Source organism: Vespa velutina, chromosome 7 (genome assembly GCF_912470025.1).
Source record: "Vespa velutina chromosome 7, iVesVel2.1, whole genome shotgun sequence".
Taxonomy (NCBI): Eukaryota; Metazoa; Arthropoda; class Insecta; order Hymenoptera; family Vespidae; genus Vespa; species Vespa velutina.
Window position 1 is genome coordinate 996,097 of NC_062194.1, and position 21,404 is coordinate 1,017,500.

The window sequence follows — 21,404 nt, forward strand, 5'->3', positions numbered from 1 at the left end:
AGAAAAAAAAAAAGAAGAAAAAAAGAAGAAATAAGAAGCACGAGAGAGTTAAAAAGAGAAATAGAGAAAAAAGAAAAGAGAGAAAGAGTCTTTGCAAAAGTCTGTGCAAAGAAATCAATGAATACGCATTCTCCGTACTTATACGATTTCCATTCGATTCATCAATTTGATATCTTCGAGCTTAAAATATCGTAATGATATCCGAGACTCATTATTTATAGAATATCGTCGAGATTATAAATTCTTCGTTCTTCGTTCGAACGTCAATGTGAGACCGATCAAAAGAGAACGTTTTAAATTTCGATTGTGATACTCGAAACCGCGGGATATCGATAAAGGAGAAAACAAAAAATAATAATGATTTACTTCTTTTAAAATATCTCTTTGAACGTTCACGATAAAAATAGATACAATCGTAAGAACTTAGTTTCGTTCTACTAAATGAAAAGTTTCATTATTGAAAAGGTTTCGTTCAACTTTCGAACTTAACTAACGTTAATTAACAATTTCCACTTGTACCAGTTGTACTACGACAGCTTAATTAACGCAATGAAGCTGGCCGAACTTTAAGCAACTTTCTCTTCCTCGAAGTAAATGGAAATGACTTGAGAGAAAGATTTTACACTGTAATGCGTCTTTCTATAAAAAAGAAAGAAAAAAAAAAACAAAAAAAAGAAAAATATAGCAAAGAAAGAAAAGGAAAAAAAGAAAAAGAAACAGAAAAAAAAAGGAAAGAAAAAGTTACGTGACGCGAGAAAGCCCTGGCTCGTACGAGGGTGAGTGAGATTCCTATATACGATGCTTTTGTTTCACGCAAGCCGGAAAATTTCACCCTCTCGCCTACCCTACTTCATTTTCATCGACGAATCGTTCTCCGCAAACCCATCACCCATTCCCTTTTTCAAACCGTCGAACTCTATATCTATATTTCTCTTTTCCATCAGAAATATTATAACAATTAAAAATATAACAGAATTATTAAACATTATTACTTCGTTTTTCGAACGATGAGAAAGGAAGGAAAAAAAAAAAGCGAATGAAAAATCTACTTGATTATCGTGCTAAAAAACGTAGTGGTAGAATGCAATTGTAGAAATAAGTATGTGCAATTGCAATGTCCGTAGAGTGAACAAGGGAATATTCGTGGATATGAGTAGGGATGAACCGAGAGACAAAAGAAGCCGTGAATATTTCCCCCGTTTCGTAACATTCGGCTCTAGGCATACTCGTTTCATACACGAAAGGTGTGAATGCCTCTAGTTTCGTAAATGCTCACGGCCCACGTAGTCTCTTGGAATACAGTGGCGTAGAGCCAAATACTAGTAGGAAAAGGGAGGATGCCCTAGGGCTATAGGAACTGGGTGAAAATCGTGAAATAGCTTGATACTGTATACTAATTTAATATTGTATACTAATCGAGCATCTCTTAAGATATTATCACACCCTTCGTCTTCGTAATGTTAAGTGATTTCATTGAGAATATCTCACGATTAATTAATATTATACAAAATGAAAAACGTAAAAATTACGAAATATAGAAATGTTTTTTTTTTTTCTTCTTTCCTATTACTCTTAAGAAATCATTATTCAAAATTGTATCCCAGTTATTGTAACACAGATGTAATTTCGATAGAAATAAAATAGAAATTCAAAAAAGCCGAATAAAAGTTTGAAAAACTTTTTAATAAAATTAACTGCAGGGACGCGTGAACACGCGCGCCATGCGTGCAGCCGACAGCACGTACGTACATTGGGGGATAATTAAAAAAGATATCTCCCTGAAAAATCTGCACTTCAAAAAAGGAAAGGAGAAAAAAAAAAGTGTGCGAGACCTATAGAGGAACTCTACCCCAGCTGAAATCAACCCCCGGAGTTGAAAGCCTCGAAGCATCGAATCGCGATACCGTCTCGGTCTCTCCCTCTCCCTTTCATACCCAAACCGCCACCCACTCAATTCAGACTTCTCCTCACTCTCGGCGTAGATATCATTCTGGGTACGGGAACGTATCGGCAGGACGACAGAAGTCCATGCAATTTTTATCCACGGATGCACCCTCGAAGGCGAGTCGAAGCGAACTCATTAAATCCGCAGTGTCTCGCCGTATACGTACGGGCGATTTAAAGCGAGACTAACGCGGATTTACGACCTTGACGATGACGACGACGATGAGGATGATGATGATGACGGTGACGACGACGACGACGACGACGACGGTGACGGCGACGAATGGTTAGAGTAAGAAAAAAAAGGAACAGGATGTTCGAAGTTAATATCAAAGCTTCTGCCTGCCATCAAATCGTTTTCCACGCTACTGTATACGACTATGCATCTATATATGTAACTATATGTGTGTGCGTCAACCCACGCGACGCGACGGAAGTGGAAAAGAGGATCGACGAGTGTGCCACCCTTCCGTCGGTGGTGCGTGGAGAAAGAAGGAGGAACGTTCATCCCCTTTTGTATATGAGAGAGAGAGAGAGAGAGAGAGGGGGGGGGAGAGAGAAAGAGAGAGACAGATACAGAGATAAAGTGCGAAAGAGAGAGAAAGTATATATACTCGCACACTGTGACCGTATAAAACGCAGACACACGTGTCGAAAGAAAGGGCGTTGTCGGCCCGTCTAGCAGGGCGTCTCGTCCTATTGTCCATGCACGCGGATGGGTTGGCTCTTTACTGAAATGCAAGCCGTTTTTTCTTGTTTTTTTTTTTCCCTTTTTTTCCTCTTTTTTTTTTTGTTTTTTTTTTTTTTTTTTTTTTTTTTTTACTTTCTTTCTTTCGAGGGAGGAGGACGTTACGTCGTGAAGCACGAGCTCTGCTGGCAGACCTCGAGAAGAGAGTTGCTACTGCTGCTGTTGCTGCTGCTGTTGCTACTGTTGAAGAAGAGAGTGAGAGAGGGAGAGAGGGAGGGAGGAAGGAAAGGGTGTAGGGAACGAGATAGGGGTAGTTGAGGCGCGTACGATGAACGTCACGACCCCCGACGCGACTCTTCGATTCGAGACAAGGGATCGCGTCCGGAGTTGGGTGAGGAGGGGCCGAGGGATATGTCTAGGTATTTTCCGAGTCTACTCAATCCCTTCCCTCCCTCCCTCCCACCATCCTCGGGGACAGATGACTGCATCTCTCTTTTTCTTTTTCTTTCCTTTCGTGTCACGACTCTCACTCCTTTCGATTGTTACATTCTCGATGCATACTGTGTTTTAACGTTATTCACTCTCCTCTTTCTCTCTCTCTCTCTCTCTCTCTTCTTTTTTTTTCCTTTCTTTTTCTTTCTTCTTTCCTTTTTTACTTTACGTCGATACAACGAATATAAATGTATATGCATGCATGTGTGACAGAGTAAGAGAGTAAAGAAAAGAGTTAGCTGTCGAGACGAGAGGGTGGAATGTCGCCATTAATTCCACGCGTACTTTTGACTCCTTCGGCAGTGATTCTTCCGACGCCTCGGAGAAGGGATTGCTATCGTGCGACGTTAGCACGCAAGAGAAATGTCGATTTTTCATTAAATTAACGCGGAACGTCGACTCTTTTGCTCTCTTCGCTCGTCCTCCCTTTTCTGGAATTCTGGAGACGTCTGTCGCGGCTGGTGAAGGGAGTGAAAAAACTGGGAGAGGGGGAAGGACAGCGAAAGGGGTGACTTGGAAGTTACTGGAGAATTAGTCTCGGACCGGCGGCCGACGCGGCAGAATTTCGTGTGAGCCCAAGTTATCAAGCTTTCCTTGTCGATCGTTCTTCTCCCATCTTGTTCGAACATGTAAATCGTTAGGGCTGGTCGGTTGTCCAATAGGCGTGGCCCAATTCGTTTTCCCTATTGTCTTTGAGAATTCATGGAATCGTAAAGGTGGAAATTATCTTTCGAACGATGAATCCACTCGTGTTAAATGTTTGGCGTCATATTGAACAACAAGCGATTTGTAGTTTTAACGATTCGACCGACGTGTTCGGTTCATTGAACGAAAATAAAAATATAAATGAAGTTCCGAAAATAATATCTATTTCTTCGTATGATATTTTGCATGACGACGATGAAAAATGTAGTATATGGAAAAAGTCTCGGATTTAAAAATACACGAACATGAATGCGAAAGCAGAGTAAATCAAGGGTGCGTTGTTAAACAATGTAGGAGCTCTTGTAAATCCGTCCACGTTCTCGACGTGAAGTATACCAGTTCTCTTCTTTTCCGAGGCACCATGCATCACTATTACATATAATTAGGAGCCATTAAACGTATACCGCTGTTTTTCATGTTAACGTCGGAGCAAACAAATGTCCCCTGTATCATTCCTTGAAGTGAAGGAGAGACGGAGAAAGAGATAATCGTATTAGCTATCTTTTACTTGAAAAATTTAATTACGTTCGTCCTTTTTCTTTTTCTATACACGCATACACGTCCTAGTCACACGCATCTATAGGTCAATCAGATATTCGTCTCACCCTTTCTGGTGTGTTCATATTTTAGGGTGGACCGATAACGAGGGTGAAGGAGAAAAACATTGCTGCGTCATACATACATGTGTCATAAGACAAAAGTTGGCGATTGTGAAAAACTTATCAACAAGTAGTAATAATAATAATAATAGTAGTAATTAGTTATAGTAATAGTAATAGTTGTATGAGTAGGAGGAGCAGTAATGGCAGTAGTAGTAAGATCCAGTAGTAGTAGTAGTAGTAAACGGAACTAGTCATCGAGCATAAGGTATGAAAAGGTTCTCGAGTCGTTCTTCCTTCAATATCGAGTACATGTACTTACTTTTCTCTCCTCTATCGCTCTATCATCCATCTAGTTTTCCTTTTATACATCCTCGTAGGAAAGCAAGGGAACGAGAAGGCTTCGCGTTAGTAGTTCTGTCGATTTAAGGTTGTCGAAGTTGTAAAGCTTCACAAGCGTTCCCTCGGGTTCGCAAGTTTTACTCAGAGTTCTGCCCTCCCACTACTCAGCCATCATCGAGGTACCTCTCTCAACTGCTCTATACGTTCGCTTACTCCCTCGTTTCTCCCTCGGTCCATCGGCTTTTTTTATCCTCGACTATCTGTACTCGTATGTCAAAGGAGTCATTTTCCTGTTTCCTGTTCGAACTTTACCGCGATTACTCGTTTGTAAAAGACAGATAATGCCTCTCTCGCTAGCGTACCTAAGCTTCTTTCCCTTCCCTCACCTCTTTCTCTTTATCCAGGACGACGCCTGTTAACGGAGTTTTGCCCTTAGGCAAGGACCTGTCCCTCCTTTTCGCGACATTCACACTCGTAAATTTCTCGCGAGGCATTCTAAGTCTTCGTGTACTTACTACTTTATCTTCTCAGTGATATTTACGTATTCACTTTGAATAATATTTTCTTACTCCCGTCTGCGAATTCGGAATCGAGGAAAAGGAATTTCCTTTTCTCTTTGTTTTCCCCCTCTCTCTCTCTCTCTCTCTCTCTCTCTTTGTTTTAACTTAACATTCACAATCGTTAGAATAATAATGACTTCTTTATGGTATTCACTTGAGCCGATCTTAAATCGTTTTTTCGCTTTCTGCTTTCAGTCATGAGAGTCCTAAACGAGTGTCGACGGATGACCGCCACGGTGGTGCAGTTGCATCGACGTAAAAGTGCAGTGTGACGACAACGACGACGACGGCGACGACGACGACGACGACGACGACGACGACGACGACGACGACGACGACTGTGATGATACGATTCGTGGAAGAAATTGTGTAAACGGAGCAACGAGTAGTGTGTGTTTTATTGTTATTATTAAACGATTGAGATACTTGATAGTTCGCGTGTCTCTACGTTTAAGTCTCTACGAACTAGGAAAAGGGAAATTTCGAGGAGGTGTGAAGAGAGTGAAAAACGGGAAAAGAACAAAAAATGGTGAGTTTGAATTTCGTTTCGACGTAACGCGAATAATAATCTGCTTTTCTCTTCCCTCCTTCTCTTCTCGTACTATTCGAGGGGTGAAAAATCGCAAGGTTTTCCTTTGTCGTTATCGTGGAGGGTCGAAGCGGATTTGAATCTGAATTATCGGTTATTGCAGACGTTATTGCTATATGGGGTTCACTCCTCTTTCGATAAAAGACGGTAGAATCCACTTGAAAATATGCGTATGTGCTTACCCTTGCAGCTTTAAACACAGCGTACGAAGAGAGAGAGAGAGAGAGAGAGAGAGAGAGAGAAAGAGAGAAAGAAAAAAGTGGTGAGTTCGGATCGAAGGGAAAAAGAGAGAGATAGTGATATAGAGGACGACGTCTCTCACTTACGGTGCGCTTACGCGTCGGTGATTTTTCAATTTGCCACTTTTTTCGTGCCTTTGTACGCGCTATCCCAGCGCTTATCCAGCTTTCGACCCCGGGCAATTTCGGCAATTGATTTTGTCGCGAGCTTTTTGTTGGAAAAAAGAGATCGAGAGAGAGAGAGAGAGAGAGAGAGAGAGAGAGAGAGAGAGATAGAAAAAGATCAGCATACCTAGCGGAACAATAGGTTCTGCTTTTTAACGGAATATTTCTATATCCGGGACATTTGACTGTCTGTCAAATTTTCATTCGCTATAATGAAATATGTTTCCTACCGAGCTTGAGTTGGATTAAAAGGATTTGACGTTAATGCTACGAAATTTATGAATGATATATGTTTATGTAATTTTTCCATTTTATATTTATTTCTAGAAATCTTCTTGGGTGGTTTAATCAAAAAAAAAAAAAAAAAAAAAAAAAAAAAAAAAAAAAAAAAAAAAAAAAAAAAAAAAAAAAAAAAAAAAAAAAAAAAAAAATGCAAGATTAAGTAATTACTAAATACGAGATAAAGCATTTCAAGCAGTACGAGCAAAAGAAATATAGAAAAAGCTGAATAAAGAGAGAGAGTAGGTAATATCAAAAGTTCTCGAATAAGGACGATCTGAAAAGTAACCGCTCGTTTCTATGTAAGAGCAGCGAAACACTCGGCGCTGATATTCAAAAGGGTCGTAAGGGCGGCACGAATAAACGCAAAATACTCGCTTATATCCTCTGCTATAAATAAAGAGCGGCTGAGAGGACGAGTTATCCAGAGGCTCGCGAGCCAACCACCCTCACTGCACTGTCTTTCTCTCTTGCGCGTATATGCGCTCGCGTACACGCACTCGTGAAAAATGCATACGAAACGTCAAATGCACTCGGCGCGGTCCATCAAAATGCAAATATCTTTTATCCACGGGAGATAATGTATGCGTCCGTCGAGAATCAGTATTCAGGTTGAGCCCGTCCGATACGCCTCTCTCATCCGTGCTTCTCGCCGTAGAAAAGTGCACACATACACACACACGCAGAGAGAGAGAGAGAGAGAGAGAGAGAGAGAGAGATCCACGGGCACGTGCGCGCAGACACACAGACACGGATAGAGAGAAATACGTATGTATGTATATCTAATGCGTGAGCCACGCGTATATCGAATGTGCTTGCTGAAAAGAGGGGGCCTTCTTCTTCTATGAGATAGAATAAGACGAATAGAAGTTGAAAACGTGAGGGTCCACATTGCTTTTTGGTGTATAACTACGAAATATACAAAGAAAACTTTCAAAGAGACGATCTTCTTCCCTTTTAGCTTCTTAGCTGAAATCTTTATTTTACGATCGAACCCATCGTCTTCTTTCTAGATACTCTACTTTCTTCTTTTATCTTATCGATCGTCCGTCCGATTCACTACAGGAACTACCAACTGGATCTCCTGTGTCCGTTTCGAAATTGCTTTGACCTAAAGCGGAACCAATTTTAATTGATACGATACGCTTACGAGGGTCTAGAGACAGCCCGAGTACCTTCGTCGTTGTCGTCGTCGTCTTTCTCCCTTTTTATTCGGCGATCGACTCTAGATAGGTCAGCTGCTCCAGATAGCCCATTTTCTTTCGCTATTTTTCTTTATTTTCTACTATTTTTTTTTTCTTGATAAGCGAGATCCAATTTTGTTTGAAATCATCCAAGGGACTGATCTAGAGTTTGATATCACTCGAGTAAAACGTGTCGATAAGTTCACGAATGATTTTTCACCTGTATTTTTTTTTTATTTTTTATGTATATATATATGTGTGTGTGTGTGTGTTTCGAATATCTTCCCTAATGTTATTGTAAATTTAACATTATTCATCGAATTGGGTAAGATGTCATTGAACGTGGAAATTAATGTGCCATTGCTAATAGTTTGAATGGGTTATACTAAGATAATTAAGGCATTCAAGGCAATTCGAGGAGTTTTAAACCGAAGATAAACTGTTTTCTTACTATAATTCTCGTTCGAAACTTTGTTAAGGGGTACCCTTTTTACGTCAAATAAATAACGTCGGTTGTAAATCAATTCGAATGGGCAGGGTTCTGAGCCCTTCTCGAATTTTCCTAATAGTCGAATATACCGCTTGGAAAATCTAATCTTCTTTCTCTCCTAGAATGTTTTTACGAAAGTTCTCTATAGACAGGAATGTACCTATCGACGTGTACAAAGGGCTAAGGTCTTTTCCCTTTGGACCTTCGTATTTATCCAATTCGAAGGCTTAGAGAAACGTACGATCTTATCGCGAGTTAAATTGAATCGAGCTCGGGTCTATGATGGAAATTGAGAAAAGGCTAGGAAAGTGTCGAGAAGGATGAAAGAAAAATGAAAGGAGAGAGACAGGTGTAAACGCGAACGCATTGTAGCTTTCTAGTAAACTCGAGAGTCGATCGTATCTGCATACAAAAGAGATACTTTTAGTTGAAGCTCTTTGTTATTATATACATCGCGAACTATCGTTCATATATATATATATATTATATATATATTCTTTCGTTCGAATGCAAATTATTAAGGAAAAAAAAGAATAAATAAATAAAAAATGAAAAGGTACTATTCCTATAATATATTATAATTAATTAAATTTTAAGTATTAAATATCTTCGATTAGTTAAATTCAATAAATATATGATACGATCCATCAATGAGTTTTCTTTTTATTTTACAAAAGACTAAAGAAAATTATATTGTCGTATTAGGAAAAATGCTTATCAGATAGGTGTTATTATCTCAATGCGTTTTACGATGTATTCTACAGGCCTATAAAAGAAGTAACGTACTCGTACGTGTATTATGGTATTAATGTGTCTATTCAAAGACGTTAATAGTGCTATTAAAACGTGAACGAATGTGTGTGGCCGTGGTGTGCATAAAAATGATTACTTTCGCTGTCAGAGAAACTCTCTTTTAGTTTTATCGATCGCACACGTAATTCTTCGAAACGTAAGGTATCTTTTTCTAGAAATAGAAGAAAAAAGTGATTATTCCGTAACCATAGATATGATAATATCATCATAATAAATTCGTATTTGTTGTGTTTTCAAAATGAAACAAAAAAAAAAACAAGTATAAATGTAATACAATAAATGAAGATACCTGTAATTGTTATTTGATATCGTTCCATTAAGAAAAATCGAAAGTACTAAACGTTATCTCGCGTGTGGAATATAAAATGCAATATGCAGATTTCCGTTACACATAGGTGCAACGATTAAAGTTCCTACACTTTTTATATACATACATACATACATACATACATATATATATATATATATATATATATATATATATATATATCTTTAATTTTATTTCTTTTCATTACTTTTCCCAGAGTTCACTTTAATTCGGATTAATCTTTTCCTCGCTACTTTTATCATGCGACGATGCATGCGATCGTCGTAAATTAGCTCGGGTAAAGTTAGAAATTAATTTATTAAAGTTAGAAATTAATTTATTAAAAAGAAGAAAAAAGAGAAAAAAAGAGGGATCTTTTGAAAAAAAAAAACTTAACGTCGACAATATAAGCAGTGAGATATAATACCTTTCTCGTACGATTTTATTCCGATGAAAGTTTTCATCCCGAGATTTCGATTGAACGAATATCAACGAGCGTGCCGTTTAAACGATCGCTGGTATAAAAAGCTTAAATATCTCTTTTTCTCTCACATATATAGTTATTCTCTCTTTCTCCCTCTTTCTATTCCCGTCGAAAGGCTTTAGCAAAATCGACCCATTTGAGGGTAGTTCGCGTGATCACAAGCGAGCGGTGGCCCTTTAAGTTTCGTGATTCCTTCCTTCGTCAGAAGCTTTCTCGACGATCCTTTCCAGGTTTGAATTCCTATTCGAATGGTACTTTATCGGTTAGTAGGACGACGATTTCGTTCTATGGATATTGCACATCGTAAAGGTCCTTTTAATAAAATTCTTCTAGATTCGATAATGATTTGGTGAATTTGTAGAAATCTATGCATGTACGTTTGAATAAATTTATAAAGATGAAACTCTTCGTAGGGAAACGTGCCTGAGAAAATATAGGTCAAGAGAGAAAATCTCTAAGGGGTATGGAGTAGGAAGATCCTAAGGCTTAGGTAGGAAGAGCAAATTTCCTGTGAAATTCTAGTAAACTATTAAGTGCTAAGAGAGAGAGAGAGAGAGAGAGAGAGAGAGAGAAAGAGACAAGGTATATGTCGAAGGAGGAGGAGGGTAAGGAGTAGTGGTAAAGAGAGAGGGGGAGGTTAAGAGACGCGTGAGGCCCAACAGCAACAGGGGTCGGACAGTTAATTTATTACGCTGGTTTCGAGTCCGCTGCTTGTTACGCGACCGAGTTGTAGAAAATTTGCATGCGCAAACTCGCGTGGAATCACGAGGGACGCTTGCATACTAAGTTATCGTTGGAGCACGGCGCTGCTTGCCTAGCCTCGGAGTGGGCGGAGTGAAAGGTTTGGTTGAAGTGGTGAGGTGGATTGCAAGCAAGGGGAAAGAAAATTGCGAATGGAAACGCGAAGGAAAGTAGGAAAGTAAAGAGACGGTCAAATTATAAAAGCTACAGACACAACGGAGACGATGACGATGAAGACTCTACGGGAGAATTCCCCGATTTCAGAACAAAAGCTACGAGTAGAACGTAGCCATAGTCATATTACTTGCCTCAGTTGAGAAAGTCAAACTCCTCGGTTTTACCTTTTCTCCTCGTATATACTGGGAAAGAGCGAGAAAATAGAAAATTAACTTCGGTTTAATCCGTCAGGCAAGCGCGTACTAATTAACTGACGTCTACTTCAATCGTACTAAATAGCCCATCGAATCGCAAAGCTCCGTTTCCTTTACCACAATGCCGTTTCGACTAAAATTTACTAAATCCCTGAAAAGTTACGCGACGATTCGATTCGTCTAAAGTCGGCTTAACACTTTCCGATTTCCTGCATTTTCGAGTTCGCACATTCTAACAATCTTAAACAAAAGAGATAATCCTACTTACAATGGAGAAACTTTGGAAATGGTGCGCTCGTAAGCCTTAGATAAATTTTATAATTTTTTTATTTCTCTCTCTCTCTCTCTCTCTCTCGCGCGCGCGCTTTTTCTTTTTTTTTTTTTCTAATGTCAACAATTATTAGACTGAAAGTAATACGAGTTTTTAAAAGTTAAAAGAGTTTGCATCGTGAACTGACAATTATCTCGTCGTTTTGTAATTGGCAATAATAGGGCCGCGAACGTTTCGAAACGAGAGATTTACCTTTATGCATCCATAGTTGTGGTATAGTCGTTTACGTGTTGGAAAATGAACGGAAAGGAGTGAGCATTGAGGGTTGGTATGCCGGGTTAAAAGGGGAATGCAGAAGAGGGTTCTTGCGTATATGTGGCCATTACTATCAGCCTGCTGCCAATAATAGACGAACCAGTTCACGGATTCCAATCATCGCGCCGATGAAACGCGCAATCACGTTCGCATAAACCATAAACCTTCGGATTATCTTCGGACGTTCTCGGTTGCACGATCGGTTTTTGAAGGCGGTCGTTCGGTTTGTCAAGTCGCGTGGAAAACGTAAAATCCTCTTTTATATTTGGACCAGTGTGGCCGATTTCGATAATGCAGATATGATTTCCCGCAGAAATTTCATTTCTTCCCCTTTTCCTATCCCCTCTTTTTCTATCACTCTTTCTCCTTAAACGATAGCATACTGTTATCACGAATTTATTATTATTACGAAAGAAAATAACAAAAGATAATGAATATATGTCAATTTTTATCTGACTTACGTCGAAAGTTTATTTTTTGTTTGAGAGATTCATTACTTTAGTTACGCTGAACATACAGAGAGAGAATGAAAAAGCGACAGAGACAGAGGCACAGAGAGAGAGAGAGAGAGAGAGAGAGAGAGAGAGAGAGAGAGAGATAAAGGATATCTCAGTATTCTTTACTCTTCGATTTAAATATGGTAATCCTCTTGCATCGTATTTTTACAAGTCTAATTCCGTTCTTTATCCGCAAGTTCATCGTCCGCTCGTTTGTTTGTGACACACTTTTCCTACGGAATAAAGGAAACAATCGGACAGAAAATTAATAAAGATGTAAAGCTGGGATGAGAGAGATAGAAAAAAAAAAGGACGGAAAGAGTAAACGAAAGGATGAGAATGAAAAGCTTTTGGCGAATGTGAGAAACGGTGGAAAATTAAAAAAACGAGGGAAACATTTTGCCACCGTCAAACGAGGAAATAATGAGAAAGAGAGTGAGAGAAAGAGAGAGAGAGAGAGAGAGAGAGAATCATTACGAGCTTGTTTTCCCCGTTTTTCTTATACTCGTCATTTTTTCTCTATGTTATATATATATATATATATATATATATATATGGAAATATAATTATTAATAATTATTAATATATATGTGGAAATATAATTATTAATAATTATTAATATATATACATATATATATTACGTTAACTCCACAAAGCGCGATCACTTACCTCGAGCAACGAGATCGAATTTCTTTTCAACGGGTCGATCATTGGTAATATTATTCTCTTCGATGAAGAGTTCCAAGAGGTTCTTTCTTCTTCCTACTCTTTCCTTTGTATTCTTTTGTCCCTTGGCAAAGGCAGACCATAATGGATTTACTTGTCCACTCTTTCCTTGCAAACCGCACGATCGATCGTCGTTTCACGTAATTTTCTACAATGATTCGTTGCCTGAAAATGTAATAGTAACATTATCGATAAGCGGATTGACCTCAGGAATAGCCATCATCTTACAATGCCTCTTTGCTAACGAAGATCGTGATCTTCCTTCTACCATATTCACTCTTTCTTCATTTATCGCAAATTGCAATTTTGTTTCTCTATTTCTTTTTTCTTTTTTTTTTCTTTTTTTCTTTCACCTATCGAAATTCTTCGATAATTTTCAGAGGGATCTATCTACATGTTTTATGTGAATAGATTTGATCATCGATCCGATCATTAATTTTAATATTCGTGCGTTTTAACGAGTCGCAATTAAAGAGCCGGATTACGCATAAATTATTGTATAACGAAAGCCTCGAAATTGATTTAATATATATATATATATATATATATTTTAAATTTGATAATGAAATGAATATTACTCCGATTGCCCTCGGGTACATTCATTTTTTCCAGCATATCTATCTAATTGTAAATGTAATGAAGGTACGTTATTATAGTAATGCGCTTTAAAATTTGTACGATATTCTTACTTATTAACGGAATATTATGAGAGGTATGCTTTGTTACGTTACTACGATAACATTTCTCGATGAATTAAATTTTCATTTATGCATATAAAATAACGAAACGTCGACGTGCGAGTAATAATAGAATAATTAGGGTTTGGGGATGTTATTTAATACAAACATACATTAAGTGTGATGGAGAATATTAACTATGATCATAACTTCGATTAGTTCAGTTTACTTGAGTTAACTTCCTACTTAGTCATTGAGTTCATGAAATAATCGCATTTATAACGTTCGATAATTCATATTTCGTAAGTTTATCACGGTGCTCGATTAATATTTCATGGCCGATTCAAGGTAGCTTTATCGCTGACAAATTTTACCGACATTACCCGGTATTCGAGAGAACAGCTTCTCAGGAACTTTAAATTACGAAATCCACGGCAAAAGCATTCGATAATTTAGCGACGGAACATTTTCCCATCGCCTAGAGCAAACTTTGCTCGAAACTTTTGAATTTAACCATTGAGGTACCTCCGTAGTAACAACGTAGACAAGCGTGTTTAATTTGTATCGATTGATCTTAACTAGTCACACTAGAAATGGTTTTTCAATGGAACGTATTTATTTTGATTAAAATAATGACGATAAGAAATATTAAATATTTTAACGTATATATGTCTTCAACGAAATAGAAGGAAAGAGGTCGGTTATTTCTAGTTTATTATACTTTTGGTATCGCATTGGATGGCTGTATTGCTGGTTGAGTTTATCGATCGAAGAAAATAAGAAGGGCACTCCAACGAGCCGATTCTTATCGTTCATAGGCCATCGTGTTGGCGGAGAGAAGAATATTGCTCGTCCGCACGTGTTCGTAGGGAGACCGACTCCGATATCAAGCGTAGCTTTCTCAAACAAGCTTATGTTTACGTCGTGACGGACTCTGCTTCGGTGTTAGCAGGGAACTCGAAAAACGGATAGTCGAATAGATCGTAGAGAGAGAGAGAGAGAGAGAGAGAGAGAGAGAGAGAGAGAGAGAGAGCGCTCGTCCACGCGCCCACGCGCACGACAGACACCCCTTCTTTGGTCGAACTCCTTTCTATCCACCCTCGAGAACTTTGTGCCTTTCTCGATTCTCTCTTCTAAGTTGGGACTGATCAGAGACAACTGATAGCCGCACCTCACGAAAGGGGTTTCAATGTCGTTTTCATTTTCTTCCTATCCGCAGTCTGACTCAGCCAACACGCATTTAGACCGAAAGCAATAAAGTTAAGTGTAAACAGTACCTCCGAACGGGTTGTACAATCCCCTTTTCCCTTTAAGATGACCTTACTATCTACTATCTTTTTCCTTCTTGGGCGGGGTCAAAGGATGCGCCTTGATTCGGACCACCGAAGTAACGACCTGGCGATGGAATATTGACAGCTCGATGAATGAACTATGTAACACGATAGTCAAATAGAAAGAGCACGTGAGTTTCGGATTGAATTTCTTTTGAATATCACGTGCACGTGTCGTCTCGTTTACTACTTAACATTTTAATTAACAAAAGTAATTATCCCGTGTTGAATTTAAATATTTCAAAGACTTGCGACGTAGAGAAATAACTTAACAATTACATTTCTAATTAACGCAAATGTTCATTATAATTCAGGTAGTATATTTTGGAAAAACCCTTTTCATCGTGAATATGTCGACTACTACCGTCCACGAAATGATCCCTTAAAAGAAGGGTAGCACTAGGGACAGAGAACTGTGCGTGCTTTATCCATTTTGGTTCAGACCAAAAACATGGACTCGGTCACTCTCTCCCTTCGTCACTCTCTCCCTCCCTCTCTCTCTCTCTCTCTCTCAGTTTCTCTCACACACCATGTAGAAAAAGGTGGAACACATGGGCTTATACATGCGAGACACATAAATATGAACTCTTGTTCGGTGGCATTAGAAGCTTATCGTTATTCCGCACACGTTGCTTGTTCGTCGCAGGCCACCGGCACTAACTACTTGCGTTACGAGTCGGCCAAGAACCTTCTTTGGGTAGATAAACAACAAGGGGAGCGATCACCTTCACTACTACAACCAACAACCAGTAACCAGTACCAGGAACCTACGGATCGCACCTCTCGATGGCTATAAGCATTTAATTTGCATAGAAACGCGACTAACTTTGGCTATTAAACCCTCTACGCCTCGAAACTCCGGCCAGTTTTCAATTACCAAGATGGCAAATCTTAAGAGCTTCCATTCGGTATTTCCAATGTTCTCTCTATCTCAATATATCTATCTACCTATCTATCTATCTATCTATTGATCTTCATAGGAAGTGACCAAATCTTAATCAATTTCTCTAACGAAAATACGAACGTCTGCGAAATTCTTCGGATGGAATTAAGATCAGCGTCCATAAGGATTACCTCCGATCTTCTCGAATCATTTATATGCACTACGAAATATTAATTCTAAGTCTCTTCCAGATTTAATCGTATCTTATCTGTTATATATAATCTATCTATGTATCTGCCAAAAAAAAAAAAAAATATCAGATAAAATATTTCCGACATTGAATATCGTTTCTTTACAATTAGAAATAACAATTAGGTTAGATACTATGGTTATAGGAGAAAGTATTCGAAACAAATTAAAGAATTTTCGCTTTGGTCGATATAGCAAAGAGATATCTTTCGCACGTTCGATGGGAAATTTCTAATCATGTTCGAATCGACGTTCGATGAGAGGCATTGAGAATTGTGAAACGAAGAGATGCATGCTTCTTCTCTCTCTCTCTCTCTCTCTCTCTCTCTCTCTCTCTCTCTTTTTCTTTTTATCTCTCACTCGAATAAATTGCGAAAGGCAGGCCACTTTGTTAGTACGATCTGAACGTGCGATCGCATAAAGCAAGCACTCGTTTCTTCCTTTAAGCGTTCATACACCCACTTCTTCTCTCATTCTCTCTCTTTCTCTCTCTTTCCTTCTTTATTCCTCTCATTTTACAGCAAGTCCAATGCTTATTCAACGGAAGCACCGTTGCCTCCTAGAGAAGGCTGCAGCTGCAGCTAGCGTCCTTCGTCTGCAAATAGGTTGTATCGCGATGGCTCTTTTCACGAGCCACTTTCCATCGTCTCTTATCACCTAGCACATCTGTGGTCTCGTTTGCAGACATGTATGAACTTTTCTCCTTTCTATCCCCCCTCCCCTACCCCGCTATCTTCTTCCTTTTTCCTTCTTTTCTCAATCTATCTCTCTCTCTCTCTCTCCATCTCTCTCTCTCCATCTCTCTCTCTCTTTACGTGTGGCTTCCTTCTCTTACCATTTCCAAGCCCTTTCTCTTTCATTCCTGCGTCTTAAACTCTACCTCTAACATCCCCCGTAATATCACTGGCTTTTGCGCGAGATCTTGGCTATGAAACCTCCCCTTTACATTTTCATTTCGTCTGTTTCCTACTACAGCAGCCTGCCTCTATCTTCTTGCTCTTCTTCTTTCTCCTTTCTTTTTTCTTCTTTCCTCTTTTTCCTCTTTTTCTCCTTTTCTCTCTCTCTTTTTTTTTTTTTTTCTTTATTTTTTCTTTATTTTCTTTTTTTCTTCTTTGCGAACCCATTTCATTTCGGTGACCTGGAAATTCATGAAAGTTTAAATGATATATAATAATAATTAATTTGAATTTTTAATTCTTTCGTTGGTTATTAATTCGTTTCCATTTTCACCGAGTTATTTAGATCAGAAAGAAATTTATTTAATAATCGACTATTATTACAATCGATTGCTCCTCTCTCTCATTCTCTTTGTATTTGTAATATTGCTATGTCTCAAATTCAAAGCGATCTTTAATTTTGTTAAAATGCATAATGTTATATAAACTCTCTCGTAAAACAATCGATGAGAATCGAAAGTCGAGAACTGCAGCCGACTGCTGTGAATTACTGTAGACCTAAAGCGCGGATTGTCCTTTCTTTTTCTCTCTTTTTCCACGACGTTTAATGGTTCTGAGAAAGAGAAAGGAGAGAGAGAAAGATGGGGGAGGAGGGAAAAGAGAGAGAGAGAGAGAGAGAGAGAGAGAGAGAGAGAGAAAGAGAGAAAGTAAGAGCGCGTGACTTACAGGTCGTAAATGACATGAAGGGTTCTCGAGTCTTTGCGTAGAATCCTTTGATCGTTGGTGCGTAGTCCTTTTACGTTTCTCATCGTAATTTTAATTTATCAGTCGACCTTACCATTTTCCTTTTTCATCTTTTATCTTATTTTCCTTTTACGGACTTTCATCGAAAAGTTCTCGAAAAAAACGATTGAAAAAATCCAACTAGAGGACATACATATATGATCCTATAAAGAATAATAGATTTAGAAAAATGACGATGCTCAAAATCCGTCGGAAAATCCGTTTTCAATTTGTCGGAACTCCCGATCCTTTTTCTTCTTATAAAACTAGGTCTTCGGAATTAAATTCCGCACGAGAATGCGTAAGATCTCTCGAATATTTCTCGAGCTGTCGAGAATATTCCGGATAACAGGATACGCAACAATTCAAGTGAACGACGAATCGTAGGATCGATGCTTCCGTAAGAATACGTGACAGGAGACGATAATTTTCGTGCCTGGTAACGTCGTACGCAAGCCAATACTACTCGATATTTCTTAAAATCGTACCTTAACACTCATCTCAACCTAAAAATCGTTTCGCATATATCATCGCATCCTCGAAAATTCGATCAACCTACAATCCATGGAATCAGAGTCAGGCTTGTCAAAATTTCTCTTCCTTGACAACTCGTCACGAGAAGCCAATTGACAATTTTTCCATATGACAGGAGATCGGACGACTACTGCCTGGGATTCTTTTCTTTTCCTTTCTTTTTCTTTTTTTTTTTTTTTTTTTTTTTCTTCTTTTTTCTCCTCGGCATTTCGAAGAAAAATATTAAATGAGAAATCACGATAGCTAGGGAGATTCATCGGAGTGATCTCGGATTTTTATTTACTTTCTTTCTCGTCGTCTTACTCACGCTCTTTTTATCTCACGCTAGACTTAGCTGGCTCGTCTTACTATTACTAGCCACGGGAAGTCGTCTTCTCGATTTTTCGCTAGGAAGAGTAGTACAGCCTGGAACAGTCAGGTTTTTCTTGAAATATTCATTCCGTGTAGCAGAGTGGGACCGAAGGAACCCTGCCCACTTTAATGTTCGCCGGTTATATTCCAGACTCTGTTCTGTGCCTTTTGCATATGGGGCGTTGGACTCTTTTTCTTCGTCTCCCATGGCATTGGGAAAGAAAAGGGAGGTAGAAGAGAGGGTGCATAGGATCCCCGCGAGCTTCGGATTTAATATTTATTCGTGCAAAAGAATGGAAAGAAGAGGGGATGAAGGAGAGTACGAACGAGCGAGCGAGCGAGCGAGAGAGAGAGAGAGAGAGAGAGAGAGAGAGAGAGAAATGTGCATGGTGGGCCAAACGGACCAGGAAAACTCTGTCCGTAGTACTATGTGCAGATACGCCCACTTCTCCTATGTTTCGCCGTCAAAACCAGCTCACCCTTCTTTCTCAGCTCGCTACGTTTCGTCCTTTATTTAACCGCGACGTTACCTCTATCACAAAGGATCTTATGCAACTCACACCTATGGTTGTACATTTTTTCGCCGAATCTCATATGTGGAATATAAGATACCACGAATGTGAAAACGTAATGATCTTTATGAAACCCAGGGATTAATTGCTCATTGTTGGGAATGTATTACATTGTTCTCTGATGAAACAAGTTTTATACTCTTGACTCATATTTTATCTATCGACTAGGCTTCGGTTTATCCTTCAAATCTTTTACCTTTTTATCAGTTGTTAAAGTTAGGAAGAAAGGTGAAAAAGCTATCGGATTTCTTTTCGCACATTTCGATCCTACCATCAATCTCCAATAGACTTTCCTAATAGAAGAAACCAAACACTTTCCATTTCTATCTCGTGTTTCATCAAACAACTTTCCCTCGGCCAAAGTTCTCCTTCCATCGCCTTATGTTTGTCGATAAACATCTCGAATGTCCTTAGATTTGCCAAAGAGTCCAATTTCCAAATCGTACTCTGTGATCTTTCTCTAACCACCGAGAGAGAGAAACGCAAAATTTCCCTTTTAGCACGTGAACGTAGAACTAAGTACTTGGATACATACGCATATATCATCGAGGGTAATCGAGCGACACGAAAAGAGGGGTTGGAAGGCTGTGCTGAGGTGCTATGCGATTGGAAGTAGCGCGTGACCGACCCATTGACACGTAGACGCCGTTAAAGGCTAGAAGGAAATCGTGTTTCAAAGGAACCATTACTTCAAACCAGTGGTATATACCTTACAGACATAAGATCGTTTGGCTCTTCTCTGTTACAGTCGAGTATAGTCACTTTTGAAGATGTTAAATACGTTCGCGTTATTTCGTAACTCTTAAATTATTGGCAACATTTGACTTGGAAAATTAATCATCAATATTCCATTTAAATTTATTGACAAAAATTACGTTTGTTTATTACGACAATAACTAACTATTACGTAAGAAAAGAAATCTACGATTTAAGTCATTAACTGGTAAGATGGAATAGAGTAATCCGTGTATCTGAAAATAAATATACTTTTATAAGACGTGACTACCCGGTAGGCCGGGATTATGGTCCATTTAGGTCAGTGGCTAGGAAACAGTATCGTCTCTTTCTCGACCCTCGATCTCTCCATCTCCTTTCAACCGGCGACGAGGGACACCTAGACTCCCTTATATCCACTCTCGTAACAGCAATCACACGAACATTCGGCGAGGTTGTAAAAGTAACTACTTGGATGCTGTAAACCGTAGAATGAATCTTCGCTCTCTCTCTCTCTCTCTCTCTCTCTCTCTCTCTTTTTCTATCTATCTATGTATATATATATATATATATATATATATATATATATATATATATATCTATCTCTTTCCAGCTTGTTTTCAGGATAGAAGAAAACGAGATAAATCCGCGTCGAAGATCACGTAGCGCAGTGGGATTGTTCGATACATCGGATTAAGGATGTATAACTACTACCATTTCGAAGTTTTCGAATCGGGCGAGCCACGAGATTTTGAGGTTTAAGAGGAAACGTCGGATGAGCCGGTTAAGTGGCTAATCGATTCGAACGGCTCGCCGTCTGGATTGCGCTCGACGCACGAATGATTTCTTGATTAAACGTTCGAACGGTTCCTATCGAAATCCCAGGAAAATAATCGACGAATGTTTGTTCAAACTTTTCGGCGAGAACCTTCACGATGGAGGAAAAGAAGTTAATGAATTTCACAAGAGTGTATACCTAAAGTAAAATGTTTCTATTCTCTATGTCAAATATAAATGATCATTCGAGGATACGATAGAAAAGAATTATTTTTTTAGAAACGAAGGTAGAAGATACCGATAATATTATTTTGTCGTAGTTGTCATCCCCTTAATGAAGGAAACGTCAATTTTGTCATCTGAACGTCGCATTGACGAGGATATTGTTCGATTGAAAAGAAGCTATGAGAAGTCAGCTCCCCTGAGGTCTCGTATTGTAATAGCTTCGTAGAATGGACGTCGTATTGATCATAGTCGTCCACGCGTTCGATTTATCCTTTATACGTAGACTCGAATGACGCTTGACCCGGATAAACTTACAGATTTCTTTTAACTGTAATAGTCGACACTTCACCTATTTCGAGGAGTACCTATCAAGGACACTTTCCTAAATAGCGTCAGAAACCTATTGTAATTGATTTTCCACTCGTGAACAATTCACCTTTCATCGTCATACTCAATACTGTATTGCTTTTCCTATCGTGATTGGAGAAGACTCAAATTATTTTTTCGTTATTAACTTCGCCGAAATTGAGATATTAAGTGTAATAAATTGATTATAATAATTTTTTAAACTGATAGTTTCATCGAAATAGTTTCATTGAGGTATGATTTTT

General features: G+C 38.7%; 1 protein-coding gene across 2 annotated transcripts in view; it reads left to right on the forward strand.

The window, feature by feature from the left end:
- The window catches only part of LOC124950717 (semaphorin-2A), a 304,525-nt gene that overhangs the window by 15,384 nt on the left and 267,737 nt on the right, over positions 1-21,404 (forward strand). Inside the window, exons 2-3 of one of the 2 annotated variants that reach the window (XM_047497873.1) lie at positions 5,526-5,859; positions 6,064-6,066. In XM_047497873.1, the coding sequence (XP_047353829.1) occupies positions 5,857-5,859; positions 6,064-6,066 (6 nt within the window). In that variant the 5' untranslated portion in view covers positions 5,526-5,856. The remainder of the gene's footprint in view (positions 1-5,525; positions 5,860-6,063; positions 6,067-21,404) is intronic. The other variant, XM_047497874.1, reaches the window with a different exon arrangement.